The following is a 22,273-nucleotide window of genomic DNA, read 5'->3' on the forward strand; positions in this document are numbered from 1 at the left end:
ATGTGCATTAGTGATCACGAAAAAACTAAGCATACGAAATACATATTAAAATTTCATACTCAGTATATAGTAAGCATACATATATTGAAAATTTGAAAGCATAAAATAATACTACCTCCGGTCCAATTTACTCGCAACAAACAAAGGAATATTATTTGTAAGACATAAAATATTCCTTTGTTGCGAGTAATTGAATCGGAGGTAGTACTTGTATAGGAGTGTTAAGCATACAACATTTGTTTTTTCCGCATTAGTTAAAAAAATCTAGTCAAAGTATTAGTATGAATATATTTTTAAAAAATGTATTAAATATTATATTTTTATCTTAATAATAGTTGATTATAGACATATAATATACAGAGTACGAGTACTGGTATACTACAATCATGCACTTAAAATATTGGGTATTCAACCACCAAGTTGAACGTAGGTCCACATACAACTTCTACCATTGATTATGAATAATTTAACAACTAATCTTAAAATTGAACGCTCCTAGTTTTCTCAAAAAGGAATTAAGGATCCTCCAATCTTAACATTGAAGCTCTTGATAGATAAGCCTTTTTTCTTCCCTATTAGATAAAATAAAATACTCAACTTATGATATTAATTAAATTAATATTCGTATATTGAATTAAGTACAAAGTATATTGTATTATGAGATAATTTCAGCACAACTTATGTAATAGACTTGTCAAAATTCAAAGGGTTTTGTCCTTTTGTTTCAAAATCAGTTATATGTATAATTCAAGACCCAAACATCACTACTCTTGATGAAAATTATTTTTGTATCACTCAGTATATTTTGATGTTCTTAAAAAAGAATCTGAAAATATAACGAAATTTAATGGTAAGACATTGTTTTTAATACATGAGGTTTGCGAAAATGCTAATTTGTTGACTTGAACGAAATTAAAATACCAGCAGAGAAGTGTGATAAAAAATTAAGGAATGCAATTAATGGAAAAACAAAGCCAAAGATTGCATGGCATGCGAACACATGGCCTAAGATTTGCACAAATAAAGGAATTTTTCTAAAAACTTTTTTAGGTAACGCTTTACCATTAATTATTATGGAGTATGATTGGTAGAGTGCCATGAGTAGCCAACTGGATATTCTATGGGATTCTAAACAATCCTAATTAAAGAGAAAATATGTACGTACTGTTTATTGCAACAACTTTGAGTAAAAATGATCCAACTCTCTTCTCCGCCACCTCCTTCACATATGACTGCATCAAGGTGCACAGAGTTGCATACACCAGCGCGTGCACAGTGCACTATATAAGTTGGCATATGAGATTGTGTCTTGTGAGGTGCATGACTAAGATGCGTACTTACGTCACAGGCTCACAGCCACAAATATTGGTGCGTTTCCTGTGCACACCAAGTATCAAACTACCTCACTTGATCACACACTGAACACACACACACACACCCATTTACTCAGAGAAAGTAGACTGAGAACAAGGGCATTAAACCACAGCGACATGGTAGGCAAGTAGGAAGTTGACAAGGGCAAAGATTACATCATTGATGATGGTGTAGTCCAAAACGAGCATAGAATGGTAATGGTGAAGGTATTAGCAGAAAGTCTTAAGTTGCACCATCAATGAGGTTTTTTGACATCATAGCTGAGAGACCAGTATCACTCTTATATCTATAATAACAGATCAACACCAGAATCTAAAAACGAAACACCCACACATGATTCAACTAACCTTGGTATTGAGCTCTACGCCCCACCCTTGTATAGTTGTATAACAAAGATAAGAATGCATCATGAGTCATGAGACTCATGACATTAGTTGTACAGATGTAAATATGTAATCACGCAAACAAATGTCAAATATGTCACTGGATTAACCTTGTGGATAAACCAGGGACTATCTGAAAAGAACAGTCCTAAAAACCTACAAAAGCAGGACGCTACAGCGAGTGATGCGCAACAGCAGGTTTCCTATATTTTCCATACAAAATGGTTTCCTATATTTTCCATACAAAATATGAAAGATTGACTACTGCTCTGACACTGAGCAACAAAATTTTTAAGAGTTACCAACAGAAGTTACTAAACAGCATAACGAACACCACTAGCAGCTAACCAAAAAGAAATTCAAAAACTAACAAAAAAACAAAACCACCCATGCTTTGCTTATTCTGTCATATAACAAACCCAAAACAGCAAGATAATATTCTCTCCTTTCCCAGCTCATATTCCTTTTCTCTCTTATCTCAAGTTCTCAACCGATATCGATTCCATGATTGATTCTAATAGCATCAATTTCCTTTCTGTACACTAGCAGGATTTACCAAAGAGAAAAAACTCTATAAGATGATCAACTTCCACAAATTTAAATTTCATAGAGTTTAATAGGAATAAAGCATCACATTCCGAGAGCCACATGATTGATATGGAACCACTACACCTCGCCCTGCAAATTAATTGTCCTCTCATTCTTTGCAGCTTGAGAAAACTATGATATTTGTCAGTTAGCTTCCCCTCAAAACACCTGGCAGCTCTTCTGTATAGATTGAACCTAAGAAACTATAGACTAATAATATACTCTGTATGATGCCTCAAATATATATATATATATATATATATATATATATATATATATATATATATATATATATATATATATATATATATATATATATATATATATATATATATACTCTGTATGAATAAATCTTCTACAACCCATTTTCACAGCATCGATTTCCTCTCCACATTAACATTTGTAAGAAAATTCTACGAGACAGTAAAACTCGACATTTCAACCCAGTACAGTGCTTAGCTTCAACATGATCTGTATGAAGCATCATAACCTCAGACCAAAATATCCATATTGAGCCAATCTTCCTCACTTCAAACAATTTTTTGATATCTTATTCTTCTAGCATCTATAACGTATAGATAGCTAGACTTAATCAGGATTATCAACACACTTACATTAGTCAGAGAAATTAGTAACAATTCCTTTGTCAATTTCTTAGAGATACATGCTAGCGCTACCTGAGATATTGCACCTAAGTACCTAATTATGGACTCACTGAATACAATTAAAGTATTGCCAAATGGGAAAAGGAAAGCATTAGAATCCATCTCCATGTCAAATTTCATGAAAGATAAAAGTTTCTAACAGCCTGATCTTGCAAGTTGCAATACAAAAGAAAGGAAATTGGGATAAAGGGAAGGCGTAGAAGGATTGAGCAAGTATTGAACAGGAAATATAAACCCAACAAGCCACACACAATGTTGAGTACCGAACAATAGTAATTACTCTGTGGGATATCGTTATATCATCCATCAACTTCCACACGTTAAAAATGTTAGTATTAACATAATTCAAAAATGATAACACATTAAGACTTGGCGAATTGCAGCAGTAAGCTTGCCATTTGAGATCAACAACAACACAGAACGAACAACATAGAGCTGGAAAGAACATCATGTATTCATCTATAAACCTTGATATATTCACTTACAGTGTGTTTGGATAACATTAGAGGAAGGAAAAGAAGGGGAGGGAGGAGAAGAGGAGGGGAGGGAAAGGGAGGGGAGAGAAGAATGGTGAGTTTTCCTTCCAAATCTCTCCATTGTTGGAGGGATCATTTTCCTACAATTTAATCCCTCCATTTCTCTCCCCTCCAATTCCCTTCCTTCCTCATTTGTTATCCAAATGAAAGATATCACATCTCTCCATTCCCCTCCCCTTCTTTCCCTTTCATTTCTTTCTATCCAAACACACCGTTAATCTTTATGTTACAGTAGTTAAAACAATGAGCAATCTACATTGTATTAACAACAATAAATTCACAAGTCATTTGCAATTTTGCAAACCCCACAAAGGGGAATTGCTCTTAGGCATAGAAGAATTACAACAAACATCCAATCGCTTTCGAAAATCCTCATCCTTCATCTTCAACATCAAAGGAAGAGGAAAACAAACACCCCTTTCTACACAACACTGATGCCTAGGCTTAATCCTCTTCTCTAAACTAAACGAAAAGTATTGAGGAAACTCCTTCAATTCCTTCAAATCCCTCCCCATTTCAACCACAAAGTAATTATACTTGGGCTCGAAATTATCCTTAACACTGTAACAAAACAACGCAGGAAACCTCCTAAACAAGGACAGAGAATCATGATATGAAAAACCCACTTTCTCAAAATACTCAATTTTAGGCAAATATTTATCCTCAACAGAAGCTGAAAGAAGATCAGTATGCTTATATACCTCATGAATCCCAATGCTCTGAAGAAAATACAAGGTGGGTCGAAGCCGGGTTTCGACATCGGACACTAGAAGGCGAGGACGACGGCAGATTACACGGGGGAGATTATGAGCTAGCACCTTGACTTCTCGAAGGAGGAAGGCGAAAACGGGGGCCGTGTTGTGGAGGCGAAGCGAGAGGATTTCCGGGCACATGGTGGTGATACGGCGGAGATGCGGCGGGGTGAAGCCGAGGGAGGTGAGGTAATCGAAGAGGGTTTTGAGGTCGGAGAGAGAGGAAGCTGCTGCAATGGCGGAAGGAGGGAAGAGGGTGAGTGAGTCTAGTCCAATGGAGTCGAGGAAGAGGGTTTTCTGTTCGAATTCAGGGTCAGAGGAAGTGGTTTTGGGGTGGGAGTTTGGGGTTGAGGGTTGGATTTTGGGTGGTTTAAGAGGGTGGATTGTGGTGGTTTTGGAGGATAAAGTGGGGAAAAAGGTAGTTTTCCGGCGGAGGAATGAAGGGGTTTTGGGGAGGAAGTTGGGTTTGAGGAGTTTTCCGGTGGTGGAGGTGGTGGCGGTGGTGGTGGGGAAATTGAGGGTGTCTTGCATTGTTGAAGTGGGGTGGAATTACATGGTTGGGAAAGGGAGAGAGAGTGTGAAGAAGAGGGTGGTGTTTGTCTTTTAGGTAGGATGAAAGAAAGAGAGGTGGATAAGGTGTTAGGGGAGATTACAGGTTATCTACAATCTAGACCTATGGAGTTTCCTCCAACTAAAGTGAAAGTTCAATTTCCACTTTACCTCCAAAATGTACTTGTATGAATTTTCACTACTTCAATTTCCTTCTGGTTACTCGGTAGTAGACTCGTAGACACACAATAGTACTCAAAGTCACGAGTCTCTCGACTAAAGATGGCACTGGATCGGATCGGATCGGACCGGTCCAAAGCCCGGCATGGCCCAATACGTAAAAAAAAGCACGGTCCAACGTGGCATGTTATCGTGCGTGTCGGGCCGTGGCCGAGCTTAAGCCGTCTTTATTTGGAAGAAGCATAATAAGACACGGCACAACAATACACGCTAATATCAATGAAATTTTGCTTAGTCATGCAAGCTCGACATGTGGGTCTGGACCGTGCACGAACTAGCTTTTAAAAAATTTGGCCCGACCCAGCATGATACGTAACTCGTGGGTCAGGTTAAAGAAGTCGTCTAACTAACCCCAAATCACGTGGGTCTGACATAGCCCAGAGCCATCTTTACTCTCAACTCTCAAACGGTCAAGGTCGCAATCGGATTATTTTAAATCAAATTCAGTTCGAACCATGTATCAAATGTGTTAGAGATTGAAATTGTTGTAAAAAAAGTTTGTGATTATTCAAGTACAACTCTTCTCCTCATTTAACCACTATATATATAGTATAGAGATACTTTAACAAAACATGTATACATCATAAAGTTAATTAGAGAGTTAGATCAAGCAAGATTCGAGTCATTTGGTCCAATAGATAGAGTTAACTAAGTCAAATTGATGAGTGTAGATCATTTCTATGAGTCGAACCAAAACCAAGGTTAAATGCACAAAAAATCAAGTATTTCAAGTTTGCATAAGACTATTGAATTCGATTTGACCAAGTTTTTGGGACAAATGAAGTTTGGATGCAATAGATTATCTATAATGTATCAAGATATCATAAATACTTCTCTCACATTTTTAAGGTTCAATATAAATATGTAAATGGTATATCTAGTGCATAAACAAAATTAGGAGCTTACCATCTCTTGTTAGCTTGGAGCTATGTTTCAATAGATAATTGATTTGTTGATGAGGATTTGTGCGATGTCACAAACAAAGGTCAATTCTACCTCTACGATCAATTGCATCAAATTTTATTCGATTTCAACGCTACAATATCAAAAAACCCCCTATGGAAGGTTGTATCAAATAGTATCATAGAAGAAGGTTTTTATCAACGTCAAATATAATCGTAGTTTTACATGTGATTAATTAACATTACTTTAGAAAAACCTTTAATACATTATTATTTTTATTTATAATTAAATTAATGACTTATTCAAACCTCATAATTGTGAGATACAATCCTTACCACTAAATCAAATACTCCTTGATAAAACGATTTAAAAACATATTCATACTTTTTTTTTTAAAGGCAAAAACATATTCATACTTGTACATCTTTGTATTTATAAGGAATTCGATTTCTTAAATTAGCCACTTATAAATAACCTTTTTTTTTTTTTGGTTTAAAAAACGACAATTCCATCAATTTTCTGGAAAAGTCTAGAAAAAATAATTTACTTAAAAAAAAAAAAAAGACACATCATCACAAACCAAGTAACCAATCTTCCATTTCCACACACTGAAACAGTCTACTTATCCACTCTCTCACCAACCTTTCTCCTCACACCATTCATTACATATAATCTCACTTCAATTTCACACCCAGAAATTCGAAGAGAGAGAAAGCTCAACCTTCAACAACAATGGCGTCTGCAGCTTCTTCCTCTGCAATTCTCTCTTCTAATCCTAGGGTTTTCGCCCCTAAATCTCATGCTCCAATGGCGGCTGCTTCCGTTTCTTCTCTCCCTAAACCTTTCTCTCAAACCCTAACTCTTTCTTCCACCTTCAATGGCAAATCCTTCCAACCTCCTCGCTCTTTGTCTTCTCGCCGCGCTCAATCTTCCAGACGCAGCTTCGTCGTTCGCGCTTCTGTATGTCATCTTTTCTTCAATTTCAATTCAATTCATTCTTCATTTTTTCAATTAATTTTGCAAGTTTTCATAAAATTAAGCTCTGTATTGTTGTCATTTTGATTGGGAAAACTGTTGGTTTGAATGTTGCTCTTAATTTATCGAATTCGCTTTAATTGAAGATTGATTGTAATGTGTCGTTATTGATAGACTGTAGATTGTAGGTGAAACTGCATTGTTTTTGTGTGATATAGTATCAATTTATCTATGTACATTTGTGCAAATTGGATATAAAATGAGGTGAATTAGTCGGTGATTTAGGAATTATGGATGTGCAGTCTGAAGCCTTTTTGTAATAATATTACACAAGTACTAAATGCAGTAAAAAAATTCCTAAATGCAGAAAAGATTAATAATATGTAAATTAAAAAGAAGACAAAAATAACCTCTTCTAAATCAATACTATCGTTTTCCTTAATACAGTGGATTCTTCACTCCTTCCCCCCTTCTCTTAATGTCTACTGTAATCTTCTCCAAGCCAATTCTACATTAACTTCATCTCTTAAACATTTTTTTGGTTGCTTATTTGTCAATTGGGTTCACAAACTGTTGTTATAATTCATAATTAGGTAGTTTACTTATACGAAGTATATGTCTAGTTTGTGAAAAAAATTGCCTTAAAGTTATAATTCACTGTATTTTGATAAGAGTATTTGTCTTGACGCCCGGAAACATCATCCGGTAGGTGGTTCAAAGCCCCGGAAACATCATCCGGTACATAGCTGTCAGCCCCGGAAACATTTTCCGGTAGTTGGTTTTAAAGCCCGAACATTGCAACCAATTGCAAAATGTTGGAGTTGGAAATTTTTTAGAGAAACTTTTCCATCAATCTTACAAATATTATGTACTTCGAATGATGAAAGTAACTGGAAAAAAAAAGTCAAAAGGTTAAAGAAGTTGGAATTTGCGTACAAGTGGTGAAAGGGATGATTATATACTACATATACTAGTATAAAATTTCAAAATTTCTGGGTTGGAACTCTGGGACTTAAGAGTCTTAAAGAGGTTATTGTTAACAAAGGGTAAGATTGGAAATCTAATTTTTCATAAAAATTAATTTATACTGCATTTAGGTAATTTGGTACCTGCATTTAGTACCTCCCTAATATTAATACGAAAAAGTAATATTATAATTAAATTGTGTGGTCAATCTATTTTACTACATGATGATTTGCAAAAGTGAGTATAAACGCTATAAAGTCAAGAAGTGTTACTTTTTTGTTGTAAGAAAATACATTTTGGCAAATTTTATAGCATAAGGTGGTTAATTTTGGCGACGAAATTGTAATGTGGTCTATTATTTTGGGATGGAGGTAGTAATCAATGTTGTTATTTGCTTTTACGCTATGATTATCGGGGTACTAACTATTCTGTGGCAGTTATTATATGATTAAGTATCAATGTTGGCTATAACTTGGCTCTTTCTTTTTTCTGTCTATTTTTTCAGGCTGACCTTCCTTTAGTTGGAAACGTTGCACCAGACTTTGAGGCGGAGGCTGTTTTCGACCAAGAATTCATTAACGTAATATTCGCATACACAAAATCTATATTACAATAGTTGCATACATTACGAACATGCTTCACTCATCCGAATTTGGATTACTTTGTTTTATAAGTACTAGTTCCAGTTGGATAAAAAGAGGGCTGGAATCTAATTGTTTTAACTTTCTTGCAGGTTAAACTTTCTGATTACAGGGGAAAGAAATATGTAATTTTGTTTTTCTATCCTTTGGACTTTACATTTGTTTGTCCTACTGGTTAGTAATCTGAATCTAAAAGGCTAGTTGATGTTTATAATTTCCAAATTAGTTCCTTACACTGTTTGCTTCCCTTTTTGTTGTTGTAGAAATCACTGCTTTCAGTGACCGTCATGCAGAGTTTGAGAAGTTGAACACCGAAATACTAGGTGTTTCTGTTGACAGTGTTGTAAGTATCTCTTGTCTTTCTCATTTTTTTTTTTTTTTTTTTTTTTCATTTGCTACCATCATGTGCTGAGTTACAGTTGTTTATTAGTTGTGGCTTGCTTACATTGTTCTCATCTGTAATGTATTTTGTGCTCTGCTAAAAAAATCCAAATTTAGCAGGAAACTAAATTAGTTTCTTTGATTCTCTTCACCGTCTCTCTTGTGGTTCTACCCTCTTTTTTATTGATTGTGCTTTTTACGTGCTGCTTATACTTTTTATTCTGTTAATTTTTAGTTGCTAATTATGTCTTTGTTGAGGAGTGGTGACCAAAAAAGGATGAAAAAAGGGGGACAGGGGAGCACATGACATTCTTTTTTTGCAAGAAATAAATGGTGGATACGTCAATGTGGTAGTCATGGAGGACCAAAAAACAACCTTTACTAACATGGATGATATTTCTATGAAGATTTCTGTTACTAGTTATGATTGTAACAGAAGATTTGTTGTACTATAATACATAAGAGCAATAGAGAAACAAAATTACTGTAAGAGGTAGGGAGAGCTGGGAGGGTGGAGAGTCAGGAGACTAGAAATTGATGTTAGTTTCTATTGAAATGGAAACCCTTCTACACCATACAACTATGAAAAGACTAGTGATTTCAAATAAATTATTGCTACCGAAGAACAAATGTGGGCAACATAAGCAAGTTCTACTTTAGTTTTTTCCCTTGAAAGCTCTTCGCTTTATTTGCAGACAGGAATTTAAGTTTTGTCAAATGATGATCTAGAGCCCAAATTATTTTTATCTGGTGATTTGGTTAGGGGTTATGGGAGGATAGCATGTAATTTGCAATATTCATTATTTGGATGGCAATGGGGCTTTGGTTAAGCAGTTACCTTAAGCCATACTTTTTTCTTAATCAACTCAACTAATCTGACCGCCTTATCAGATGCATAATTATACATACATTGGTAAAGGGAATGTGAATTAGCGTTCACACTGTCCTTTTGCACTTCATCTGTTAAGGAGTGCGAAAAGATAGTCTGGAGTGTCTATAACCTTTGGTATGTGTACTGTCTATATCTAAGTGGATCAAGCCTATTTGGATGACCTTTTGGGAATGGAGGATATACTCTAGGAAATATTTCTAAGTAATAAAGCATAAATTACAATGAACTTGAGAAAAAGCATGTGGGCCAATTGCCTTTAAGAGTACCCAGGAATCACATCAATAATTCGGAATATGGCACACTTTCAGATTGCCTTCCTGACTGAATAATCCTTTCGCTATCTAAATTATACTCCGTAATTGAGTTGAGCTGAATTCTTTACTGTTTTGGTGTGCAACAGCACAGCATTATGTGCTGTAGTCAATATATCTTTCAACTTGAACATTTCCCAATTATTTACTTATCTTGCTAGTGGGGTCATTGTCAATGGGAGGTAGGGATGAGGCTGATGCAAATATTCACTTCTCTATGTGAGCTGTATTGCATTTTTTTTTGGCAGAGCAGTCCCTTACTGCCTAATTTTGAAATGTTGGGGGTTCTGAGGCTTTATGTTTAGGCAATTTTTTTACAAAATTCATGGCATAAGCCATAAGGTGGATTTTGTTGTTCTGAATTTTCTGGATAGCCTGATTTTTTATAAAATCATTTCACAGCATAGCTTGAAAACTCTCTTTAATCTATCTGGAGTTTGCCCTTGAATGTTCACCCAGCAATTAATTTGACTTTATCTCTTGACTTTTCTATTGAGAGTAGATATTAACTGAATTCGGAATAGTTTTCATTGTGATAATTTTCCTTTAACTTTTATTATTGTGGGACAACATTATAATTCATGGAACATGGCATTAAATCGTATTCCATGAACCATACCTAAGGCATTACACCAAAACTACTAACACTTTGTTTGGATAGGAAGAAATGGAAGGAAAAGAAGAGAAGAGAAATGGAGGGGGACAAAATCTCTTGTTTGGGTAAAAGATTGGGGGAAGAAAGGGGAAGGAGAGGGAGGGATCCATTTTCCCTCTCTCTATAATAACCATAATCTCTCCAAAATTTGGAGAGATTTGGAGGGAAAATGGAGCTCACCTCCCCCTCCCTTTCTTTTCTCTTCCCTTCCTCCATTTTCCCTCCCCTTCTTTTCCTTCCTTCTTTGCTATACAAACAAAGCGTAAGTAAAAGTAAAGACAATATAAAGTACCAAGTACCAACCAATTTATTCACAAGGTTTATGTACACAGTTCCATGTCAGATATCCTTTCCAAATAGTATGTTCTGATTGTAACATTTTTAGCACTTTCCTCAATTCTGTATCAGTTTATCCGTGTAATGGTTGATATTATTGTTTATTATGCAGTTCTCACATCTCGCATGGGTCCAAACAGATAGGAAGTCTGGTGGTTTGGGTGATTTGAATTATCCCTTGGTTTCTGATGTCACCAAGTCTATCTCAAAGGCTTTCAATGTTCTGATCCCAGACCAGGTATGGATGAATCACTTTTACTGTTGGAATGGTAACACCGTAACACTCAGCTTCTCGGTTTTCTGGCTTCAACCATTAGATAATGTGTTTGGTAGTCTTTCACAATTTCACACATTTGCTAAACTGTTAAAGTAGTATAAGTAGAGTCTGGCTCATTTGCAGTCTTCACTTTTAGTAATACCAACATTCTCTGAAATTTTATGAGTGGGCTTAATAAGTACATGTGTTCAGCAGCTTCAGTCATTGATGGATGTTAATTAAAATTTTAATCTTGGGCTTCCAAATGCATAAATATGCAGCCAGTGTTACTCCAAATGCATAAAAATGCAGTTAGTGTTAATATATCTGTTTAGTTGATTCATCTTTTGTTCAAATTGACCAGGGAATTGCATTGAGAGGATTGTTCATCATTGACAAGGAAGGAGTCATTCAACATTCAACCATCAACAACCTTGCTATTGGTCGTAGTGTTGATGAGACTCTGAGAACACTCCAGGTATATAAATCTCAAATTGCCATTCCGTACTTATCCTTTCACTGGATTGAGAAATTTTGAGTAGTGTTGTGATTCATCTCTTTTAAACTGGTTTTGCAGGCATTGCAGTATGTGCAGGAGAACCCTGATGAAGTCTGCCCCGCAGGGTGGAAGCCTGGGGAGAAATCAATGAAGCCAGACCCCAAGCTTAGCAAGGAGTACTTTGCTGCCATTTAAGGGACACGATTGACTCTGCATGACTGTCTCACATAGGAAGTCCTGAATTTTTGTTTTCTGTATCATGATCTGTACTCTTTTGCGAAATTTGAGCTGATTCTAGGGAATAAATCTATATATCGCTTATGTAGCAGATCCAATTTTAACGGTTTAAACTACTATCATTGAGCTATTTGGATTGTGTGCTTTGTTGTTGTAGCTAGCAGTACAACTGAAAATTGTTTATTAGAAGCGATGCAAATTGCTCAACTTTGAGCATTGTTTTTAGTATGCATATCAGCCTCTCCTTAGTTATTTATGGTGATTTCACAATTTGTAGTAATCTATTATGCTGTCAAAGCGTCTTTTACTATGTTAAAGTTGTGCTAAAAAATGTGTTATAGACTTATAATCTTCCTTTGTAAGCACATCATAATTTAAGAATATTGTCGATGGCCTATAGGTATTAGTGGGTGTTAATGGGTTAGTGGGCTTATCCACATTATAATCACATATTACATCAAGGCTTTTATTCTCTGGACCCTTGTTGTAGCCTAAACCATTTTCTATGAAATAATTTCCTATTTGGCTATTTTCCATTATGTCTGTAAAGGGTGGAAAATAGTTTTTCCACCACTTTTTTTTTTTTTTTTTTTTTTTTCTTTCTCAATACTCCTAATTTTTTTTTTCTTTTTTTCTCAATACTCCTAATATTTTTTTTCCAATAAGGGTGTTACTTTTTTTTTTTTTAATTTTTTTTTTGTTTTTGAGGGGAAACGTTAGCAAGAATTTATTCCAAATCAAACCCTGCTGAAGCTAAAATGCTTTGCGAGAAAGAGCTAAATTGAAAGGGTTGAATTAAGTTTAGCCAATATTTCAACATTTATAACTTTGAACCTAATTAGATGGTTGGATTCCAAGAGGAGGTTGAGTCCAACTCTAATCCAAATATTATTAAGGTTGATACCATCCGACAAGTTTGGATTGGATTTTTCCAGGGTTCGCTTACACTTTTACTTACAAATGGAGTCAATGGCCAATAAGTTAGATAAGTTAGATAAGTTAATGTTGTTTGGGGCCTAAAAAGAGTATTTACTGGGGAAAAAAAAATACTCTTGTACAATAAAGTTCACAAATACCATGTAGTTTGAAAAACCATGGTAACGCGGTCAATACAAAAATGTGACTACTTTTCCAAACATCAGAAAATAGTATCGAGTAAACTTACATCTTAGTTTGGTCATTAATTTATTGGAGTAAATTCTGCACACTATCACCCATATAGTATGAATTAATTTTGGTTGCAATAGGAAGCTCAAAGGCTACATATAAGAGAGACATGAAAAAATTTGGAAGCCAAGTTAATTTATAATACAATGTCCTAGACACTATCACGTGCTAAGTGGCTAACAGCCAGGGATACAATTTTAAATAAAGCTGAGATTGTTAAAGAGTAATCCTAAACTTACAACAAAAGTTTGCCACAATTTACATTTGATCAATCTACAACATCACAATATGATGAAGCATCAAAAAGTGGCAAAAAGTTTGGATAATTCCAAATCAAATTTGTACATTCAGAGATTGACCAAGTAACTAATACTTTAGGCTAATTTGTTTTGCTTCTTTTTTTTCGTTGATTTTTGTTAAAACCATTCGTTTTCCGGTCACGTATACAACCAAAATGGGGTGGTCAATTCATTTGTCTAAGTACCAAAAAACCAAAGGCCCCTTTTCCTTCCTATACTAAACATTAGACTACCCCATATATCAGCATCACATATCACTGTACTTTTGTGCATGCTATAGGCCGAGGCCCCCCCAAAATTCCGAAAACCAGCAGCAGCACACATGAGCACGGTTATGTTGTGACGCCCGATTCAGAGACGTAATTAGGCCTCTCCACTTCCTCCCAGATCAACTTAGACGACAATTCATCGATCTCGGGGACATACTCCTGCTAGCCCAAAGAGTACAGAATTATTATGTGGAGTAATTAGCAAGATTGCTAACTTCGATAATGCATAGGACTAATTAATTAATCAATTCTAGCTACCCTAAGTGTTGATATATTAAAGACAAAAAATTGATACATTCCTTCCCTTGATTATTATATGAAAACAGCATACTTTCTTGCATCCTCGCGACCAGACAACCACGAGTTTAACAATTCTAAATATGTTTATATATTCGGTCTGTTAATTAAACTGTCTTACTATTGGTGTAATTATTGGATATTGATTAATTACCTCAAGCTTTCTAAACAATTCTTTGGCTGTTGGGGCTGACACAATGATCCCACGAGAAGTTGGAGAGATAAAGCCTTCATCAACGGCCTTATCGATAAAAGATAATAAGCAATTGTAGTACCCATCCACATTCAACAGACCCACCTGTATTATAAAAACACAACTTCAATCAAAAGATACTAACCATGCTTTTCAATTATTCTTATTAAGTTCGATGTTGTCACGACATACATCAATCAATAAAAATGTTTTTAATATGTCGTGAGAGATGGAAGGAGTTCTTAGATCACACGCAATTGAAAATTCGTCGAAAAAAATCTGATTCCCTAAGGGAGATACCCTCAGGAAACCTCTCAATAATGATGCACCATGACTATGTAACAGCATAAAATCTTCTTAGCATGTTTCCATGTGAACTCACCAAAAGAATCACATGCATTTTCCATTATTATCTATCCTCATCAAATCTCCTATTTGATCAAATCTTCATTCTATTATTAAAGCATTTATACATAATCAGTCGTATAGTCGGTAGATGTCATGGCATAGGAAGATGTTGACTACCATGCTTTAGTACAAAAAATTATGACGACAGTCCACAACGAGCATTCAAAAAACAATCTCATATAAAAGCTTGGTCAAAAGGAGAAAAAAGAATCATTCTTTTAACGGAAAGCCAACAATCCAACCGTCTTAATCCATTACACACTTGTTGGTTGTTTCATACTCAAGGGACATTTACACATCAAAAGCTTGATTGGTAGTTGGTCTCTCCATAACCCATGCATAAAAACATCTTCATTTTTTAACTCTGGCCTACATCTTTTGGTATCTACTAATTGTTTCTATTCGCGAAAAGAGAGGGTAATTTACACACGTCGTCTTTTAAATAAAAGAGCAGTTCAGATAAAAGTAGGATTCATACAGGTTTTTTGTGTATTCCTAGCTGAGCGTAAGTGATGACTTCTAGAAGTTCTTCAAGAGTGCCGTATCCACCTGATCAACAGAAAGAACACGTTAATTTAATCATCATTTAATAATCAAATCAAATAAATTAAATTAAAGCAGCATGATATCATCAATCCAAGGCTTATCCGCGTTAAGCTTAGTTAGACTTAGACTAACACGAAAAACATACCAGGTAATGCAATGAATGCATCAGCTTGTTTTGCCATTTCAGCCTTCCTCTGGTGCATGTTTGATACAGTTTTCACTTCTCCAACGGTTTCACCAGTTATCTGCCCAGTAAAATTTTACGTTTAGAAAAGCTATTATCAATATTCAATTACACCACAATCCAAACTAATTCCAAGTTATTTTGACAGGATCAAATTGCATGTATGTCAATTATTAACAAAACCGTTCATATTCTTATTACTTAACCAAACTATTTTTTTTTCCTTACAGTTTTTTAATTAGTGGGTCCACTAATGCTCCACAAAAGATAATTAGCACCGAAGAGTTTATAATAATAAAGAGAAACTCAAGTGTATGAATGTTTTGACTAACAACATAGAGATAAACACAAGCTGACTTTTGCTTTAGAGCTAATTAGAGGCAAAGAAAGCAACACATGTATGGAAAGCCAAGGATGTCGCCTTTATTATTCCAGACGACGAAGACTAGCCTACGTAAGCAGAACAACTTAAAGAATATCCCTTTATCATAGAAGACTAAGCTAACCACCCTATAATGAGAATGAGATTATTACCTCTTTAGAAACAAGGCTCTTTGGAATGACCCTGCAAGTTAAATACAACCACCAAAAGCAAAAAGTAAGTTAACTGATTTGTTGGCACGTCAAACTTCTAAACGGAATCATTATGATCTAATCAGCTTTAATTAATATTCAACAAAGATGTTCAAACATTCAAATAGCATACACGTCAAAGCATTTGAGTACATTTGATTGATCTTTACAATAAGATAGTAGTTTAATATAGATTCGCTTAGACCACAAAGTTAATTATAACAGAAACTACAAGGCACTTTTGTTTAAAGTAAACAAGAAAAGAAGCCATCAAAAATTTATCAATAACCCGCTCACCATTTCCTTAAACGAAATACATCTAATTGTTCAAAATGACAGATTTAGACATCCATGAAAGTACTTTTATTGAACTTATGGTCATGAAAATAAATACGAGTCATGATAAACTCATCTAAGAGATACACAAAATCATTGAATCTCGAGTTTTATTGTTCTACATAGTCATAATAATAATAATAAATAAAAAAAAAAAAAAAAAAACACTACTCCTTATGGATTTGCTAACCCTCAAAGGTAAACTTCTTATTGATAGACTGATAGGTAAAAGAATGGTGCAAAGGCATGTAGCTTAGGTTAGGTACTTTGAACTAAATGATAAAGAAATTTTACTAGCTTTTTTTTTTTTTTTTTGAATTTTTTTTTACTTGCGACTAGGATGAGGTTAACACAGTGGCAAAATCAAAGATCCAAGAAAAGGGGGAGTATGTCATAAAATCAAAGCTTAAAAATATATGACAAGTGTATCTACAGAGTGAAAAGTTATCCTTCTACCAAACCTTTTCATGTCAAAAAAATATGGGAATAAGGGAGTTCCTGTAAAATAGCCTGACATGGGCAAAACCCAATGGATTCAACTTTACTTTTCTCATCTGATCAGATCAAACTAAAAGGGTATAACAACTTTTGTACCAGTCATTTTGTAAATACTTAATTCATGTAACACATATATATACAATCAAACTCTTCATTTTTTCTTGTATGGGTAAAACATTCTTCACATATCTCAAGAAACTTTATTTTATGTGTTTTTTTGGTAATACAGAGTTTTCTTCTTTAGACATAAATCCCCAAAAGAACATAGCTTTCAAGGGTGGTCATATTGTCTACTCTGATCATTCTTTAAGTGGTCAGATAATATTTAACGCGCAAATATATTTAAAACCATCATCACTTTTTAGGCTATGTTACTAAGATTTAGATACCAATGTTCAACACAAGTACATGTTTAAGTATCCAACTCAATGTTTTTTTATTGTCGAATGATACGACAAGGGCACTTGATGTGAAATGATGAGTCAAGTCTAGTATAGTTCTTAGAAGCTCAATAAAAATAGTTTTTGCATGGTCTAGGATGAAGAGAAGTTTAGTGACACACCCACTTCATAGAAGAAGAAGAAGCAAAGAAAAGGAACAATTATGAAGGGGGGCAGGCAAAGCAATGATGTTGCTAGACTTTGGAAACTTAGCATTTAATCTTTTAATTGGTTGACATATCCATTTACAACTCATTAAACAACACATACTAGTAGCATACTACTCCTAGATAAGTAGATAGTCTCCTAGTACTAGTAGTAGTAATTTTTAGAGAGAGAAAGAAGAGAGAGAAAGTAAGGAACATACCCTAGAACATGGCGCCCACCATCATGAGCTGCCTGAGAAACAAGACCCATCAGACCCACGCTGCCACCTCCATACACCAAATCAATCCTTCTCTCCACCTTCAACACACACAAATCCAGAGGTCAATTAAAAATTTATAAAGATTAAAATAAAAATAATAATTTAATAGTGAGAACAAGTCATATTAGTTCATTGGACACGTGTCAGAAACCCACATCTCACACAACATCATTAAATAAAAAAGAAAAACAACGATAATTAAAATAATCATGATTGTGAACCATATGCCTAATCTATAACAACTTAACAAGTCTACTAAATGTAGATTTTATTAAAATAATTGTATAATACTAATCCGTATTAATATTATTGAATAATGTATAATTAATTTCATGCCCATAAAACAAAAATTATGGATTTTTAAATTTTAATTAATTACATTTGTTGGTGGAAAATTAATGGAAGTAATTGAAACCCCATATGTCACCACCCCACGCTTTTATGGGTCATGATATCTAACAAGCACGATTGTTTCCCTTGAGAGCACCAAGGGAAAATCATAAAGTTTTAATCTTTTTAATTTCATTACCAATAAATTTTTTTCATGAGTTTTGCTAAACGTAGCCCTAAAATGTCCCACGTCTAGAATTTATGACAAAATCACACGTCAATTGCTTCCTCGGTGAAATTGAACGTCTACTATGTGCCTATATCTTATAATTAAACACTTTAAACATATAATTTGCATCTCTCTTCCCTAATTAAGACTGTTTAATGAATATAAATATAAAATCAAAAATTCTAGGAAATGAAGGGGGAAGAAAATGGGGGGAAAGAGGGATCATGCAAGAAGGCTGTTCCACTGACAGACAGATTACAGCTAGCAATAAATTTCTCTCTCATGTCAAAATTAACCTTTAATCTTCCTCCATTTTCACCAAATTATTACAACAATTTTACACAATTTTCAAATTTAGAAACAAAAAGATTAGTGCAAAATAATAAAGGGTTAAAAGTGGGTAAACCAGAAAAAGTTACAATTTTGCACTCATTTCTGCTCAATTTTAAAACCCCATCAAATTTTTTCATAAAAATTCTGTCTTTTTCACTGTCATTTTCACAGATTTTTGTGCAAATGTTGTATAATACAGAGCATAAAATTCAATACCCAGAAAGATTATTCGACTGCATTGCAAATCAGACCTTCAGGGAAAACAAATTTACCCAAATAAATAGTTTATTTATCCCAAAGATGCAATTTTTAAGTTTCCTAATGCAATAATTCAGAAAAAGAATATAAAAAAAAACAGGGGATTAGTAAGATAATTACCAGTTCTTTGCCAAGCTCAACAGCAGCTTCTTGGTAGCTTAATTTCTTGCCAGAACTGCTTCCACAAAACACACAAACCCTCTTGAATTTTGACGGCTTTGTCTCTTCCATTTTTTTTTAATTTAATTTTCTCTCTCCTAAAAAAATGTACAAATAAAATTATAAAAATCAGAGAGTTTTGGAAGAAAAAGTTGAGAGAGAATAATGTAAGAGAAGAATGAGAACAAAAGTGGGGATATGTTTGCATATGCGATGTTCTCCTATAAATATAAACCCACCGGCCCATCCGGGTAACGCCTCTACCAAGTAACCATTTTTTTAATGTCTCATTAATTTTACATTATAGTTTTAACTTTATTTATATGATTGTATCATATTATATGGTTTTATTTTTAACCTTTTTATGTTATGAGGTAATAAGATTTGTTTTGTTTAAATATATTTGATGTTGATTTATTACTTTTGAATTTTAGGTCAAAGGACTTGGAAGATTAACTTTGATCTAATTGGATCCCATAATGACTATATATGCTATGCCTAAGTGCAATACAATTAGAAAATTAATCTTTTTAAAAATGAAATGATTATGAATGGAATCGCTTACCATCTTTGATGGCTTGGTGGTTACATACTATTGAGAAAAGATTCCATGTGGAAATTAACTTCTATACAAAACTAATTTTTAAAAATAGATTATAGAAAACTATTTTGTAATATACTTCATAATAAAGCCTACGTGTTCATACATGTTATGTTTTCACAGTATAAGGGTATGTTCTGTTCACCTTATTTTCACTTATTTCAGGTATAATAAGTTCAAATAAGTGTCTGTTCTCTTCAGCTTAGTTCAGTTCCTAATTTCCTCCTCTCATAAAATATTCAGTTCAGTTCAGTTCAGCTCAGCTCAGTAAATTAGAACAGACCCTAAGTTTAGATAAGTTCAGATAAGTTTAGATCAGGTTTGATAAGTTCTGATAAGGGTTACCCAAGTACAAATTACAACTAAAATAAGTTTTAATAAGGTCTAATAAATTCATATTAGTTTAGTAAGTGCCTGTTCTCTTACGTTGAAATTCAGTTCAGTTCAGTTCAGCTGAGTTCAGTTCAGTTCAGTTCAGTTCAGTTCAGCTCAATTCAGTTCAGTTCAGTTCAATGCAGCTGAGTTCAGTCAATAAGAACATACCCTAAGTTAAGATAAGTTGACATCAATAAAAATCAGATGAATAGAACATACCCTTATTTTAAAAAGTATTATACAAACTAATGTTGACTATTACACAATGGTATAGTATCATGTGATTTATCCATTTTGATCTTTCTTTGTACTTTTGTACCTATTTTGTACAAGCATTAATATACTCCTTTTTTTTTTTTTTTCCTTTTTACTCCCACAACGGCCACAAGACTACATCCTTGTGTTTCTCCATCATATTTGCATTATTATATTATGTTCTCACAATTCTCCATCCTTGTGTTACCCTATAATTAAATAGCCTTCTTCGATTTTTCATCAATAGTGGATAAATTATATTTTATAGTTCATATTAACTTCAAATAACAAATACGGAGTACATCAATTAAATTGTTTGCCAATTAAATTTGTGCTTGTGAGAACTCATTTTTACTAATTGAAACATAGCCTTAATGATTAAAATTGATTCATATGTATAACATGACCATCATAGATATTTTAATACATGATCGAACCAAGGAGTGAAGAAACTTACTAACAAATGGAAAAAAGACACATGGACAATCCACTAATATTATGCTCACAAATAGAATTAAGAAAATGTGGAATGATGTAAAGGACAATTAAGGGGTGAATAATCGTTTGTGCCTAAGTTTTTTCAGGGCACAACAACGTTGAGTTTAATTGGTGATACATACACGTGGAGTAGTAGGCTAGAAAGTGTAACCAAGTTGTGCACCAAACAACCAAAAATATTAATGGTGTCCAAAAACAAATCATCACTTCTTTCATTTCAATATTTCATATCGATGCATGCTCTTTTGAGTCTTTTCCCATTACTCAGTAGCTTACATGGCTTACTATATCCTTGATTAAAATGTCCTTTCTCCTTTGATAGTATCATGTTGTCATCAAAACATTCGACATCTTTTGAAGGCTTTAATTTATCGGCTTAATCCAGTCATGTCCTTGAAACTACAGAGAAAGGATAAGGTAATTCATATCGTGTTAAGTACAAATTCATACGTAGTACGGAATACATTTATTTTGAGTATGCATAAAATTAATTATCTCTATTTTTTTTTTTATATATATATAGTTAATCCATTTTGAATGACTAATAAGTACGAAGTTAATTTAAATGAACATGAGATAGTCTTAAATTGATATTTGCTAAAAAAAAATTGTTGGGTAAATAATGGAGGTCTTTGAACTATATCCAAAATTGTAGCTAAATATTTGACACCTTATTATTATTAACTTCTCATAATTGAATTGAATTCACTAAAAGAATATACCTTTAATATTATGAACGAATCTTTCCATCCGGTACGGTCCTCATTAATTCCATACCTTTAATTTTATACGAAACAATTGTGATTTAATCTTGCTAAATTAAAATCTTATTTGATCCAAATTAATTATTTTGTATTTACTATTTTTGATTTTATTGTAGATAGATGCCGACATGCTGTATGCCTCTTCTATCAATGATTCAAATATATTTTTATTTTTTAAAAATAAACACTAAAGGCATGTTCTGATTGACTGAACTGAACTTATTGGAGCTGAACTGAACTGAACTGAACTGAATTTATGAGAGAAGAAGGAAATCAATTAAGATAAGAACTGAACTGAACTGAACTTATTGGAGCTAAACTGAACTGAAAATAAGCTGAAAAAAACAGACCCTAATTCATCAAATGTTACATTTCTTTTAATTGATCGAGTTTTGACAATTACTTGAAATTTATTGACAAATTAAAAAGGTGATAATCAAACCCCTTGAATAAAAGATTGAATGTAAAATTTCTATTCGTAAGGAATACCAATTAAAACAAACAATTCTATATACATATGAGATAATTTACTATTATTTTATTCCATACCATAGATATTTTGACCCGAATTTGAAAAGGCTAAAAGCCCAAAACTAGGCTCATTGCCTCATTTCCAATGAATGTAACTTGTAAGTTAGAAGTAGTACATTAGTATTTGTAGTACTAATAAGTAATAATTAAGTACTCGTACTAGA

The 22,273-nt window shown here is 33.7% G+C and overlaps 3 protein-coding genes across 4 annotated transcripts; 1 reads left to right on the top strand and 2 right to left on the bottom strand.

Moving 5' to 3' along the window:
• Positions 1-1,335: 1,335 nt before the first annotated feature.
• Positions 1,336-4,997, bottom strand: LOC145617345 (protein SEEDLING LETHAL 1, chloroplastic-like). 2 transcript variants are annotated; one of them, XM_081672035.1, is made up of 2 exons: positions 4,248-4,997; positions 1,336-1,377 (listed from the first exon to the last, which is right to left on the bottom strand). In XM_081672035.1, exons 1-2 carry the CDS (start codon positions 4,827-4,829, stop codon positions 1,351-1,353), a joined length of 609 nt encoding a protein of 202 aa, XP_081528161.1. In that variant the 5' UTR covers positions 4,830-4,997; the 3' UTR covers positions 1,336-1,350. The 2 variants fall into 2 exon arrangements, with proteins under 2 accessions (XP_081528161.1, XP_081528160.1); XM_081672034.1 differs by lacking the exon at positions 1,336-1,377 and having other exon boundaries at positions 3,447-4,995.
• Positions 4,998-6,597: 1,600 nt separating this feature from the next.
• Positions 6,598-12,371, top strand: LOC145616288 (2-Cys peroxiredoxin BAS1, chloroplastic-like). Its single transcript, XM_081670981.1, has 7 exons — positions 6,598-6,950; positions 8,437-8,511; positions 8,665-8,746; positions 8,836-8,915; positions 11,260-11,385; positions 11,768-11,881; positions 11,981-12,371. The coding sequence occupies exons 1-7, from the start codon at positions 6,723-6,725 to the stop codon at positions 12,095-12,097; spliced, it is 822 nt and encodes a 273-aa protein (XP_081527107.1). The 5' UTR covers positions 6,598-6,722; the 3' UTR covers positions 12,098-12,371.
• Positions 12,372-13,456: 1,085 nt separating this feature from the next.
• LOC145616405 (cytokinin riboside 5'-monophosphate phosphoribohydrolase LOG7-like) lies at positions 13,457-19,205 on the bottom strand. The gene is made up of 7 exons (XM_081671116.1): positions 19,047-19,205; positions 17,717-17,814; positions 16,037-16,067; positions 15,464-15,563; positions 15,251-15,321; positions 14,326-14,469; positions 13,457-14,033 (listed from the first exon to the last, which is right to left on the bottom strand). The coding sequence occupies exons 1-7, from the start codon at positions 19,155-19,157 to the stop codon at positions 13,938-13,940; spliced, it is 651 nt and encodes a 216-aa protein (XP_081527242.1). The 5' UTR covers positions 19,158-19,205; the 3' UTR covers positions 13,457-13,937.
• Positions 19,206-22,273: the final 3,068 nt, after the last annotated feature.

Source organism: Chenopodium album, chromosome 26 (genome assembly GCF_948465745.1).
Source record: "Chenopodium album chromosome 26, dcCheAlbu1.1, whole genome shotgun sequence".
Classification (NCBI taxonomy): Eukaryota; Viridiplantae; Streptophyta; class Magnoliopsida; order Caryophyllales; family Amaranthaceae; genus Chenopodium; species Chenopodium album.

What these genes read in the sequence shown, in the direction of transcription:
- LOC145616288 (XM_081670981.1), top strand. Translation starts at nt 6,723, where the DNA reads ATGGCGTCTGCAGCTTCTTCCTCTGCAATTCTCTCTTCTAATCCTAGG. An exon ending in GTGTTTCTGTTGACAGTGTT is followed by an intron (nt 8,916 to 11,259) that starts GTAAGTATCTCT and finishes TTTATTATGCAG; the next exon opens with TTCTCACATCTCGCATGGGT. An exon ending in AGACTCTGAGAACACTCCAG is followed by an intron (nt 11,882 to 11,980) that starts GTATATAAATCT and finishes CTGGTTTTGCAG; the next exon opens with GCATTGCAGTATGTGCAGGA.
- LOC145617345 (XM_081672034.1), bottom strand. Translation starts at nt 4,829, where the DNA reads ATGCAAGACACCCTCAATTTCCCCACCACCACCGCCACCACCTCCACC.
- LOC145616405 (XM_081671116.1), bottom strand. Translation starts at nt 19,157, where the DNA reads ATGGAAGAGACAAAGCCGTCAAAATTCAAGAGGGTTTGTGTGTTTTGT. An exon ending in TAGGAATACACAAAAAACCT is followed by an intron (nt 14,470 to 15,250) that starts GTATGAATCCTA and finishes TTTATAATACAG; the next exon opens with GTGGGTCTGTTGAATGTGGA. An exon ending in AATTGTTTAGAAAGCTTGAG is followed by an intron (nt 14,034 to 14,325) that starts GTAATTAATCAA and finishes TTGGGCTAGCAG; the next exon opens with GAGTATGTCCCCGAGATCGA.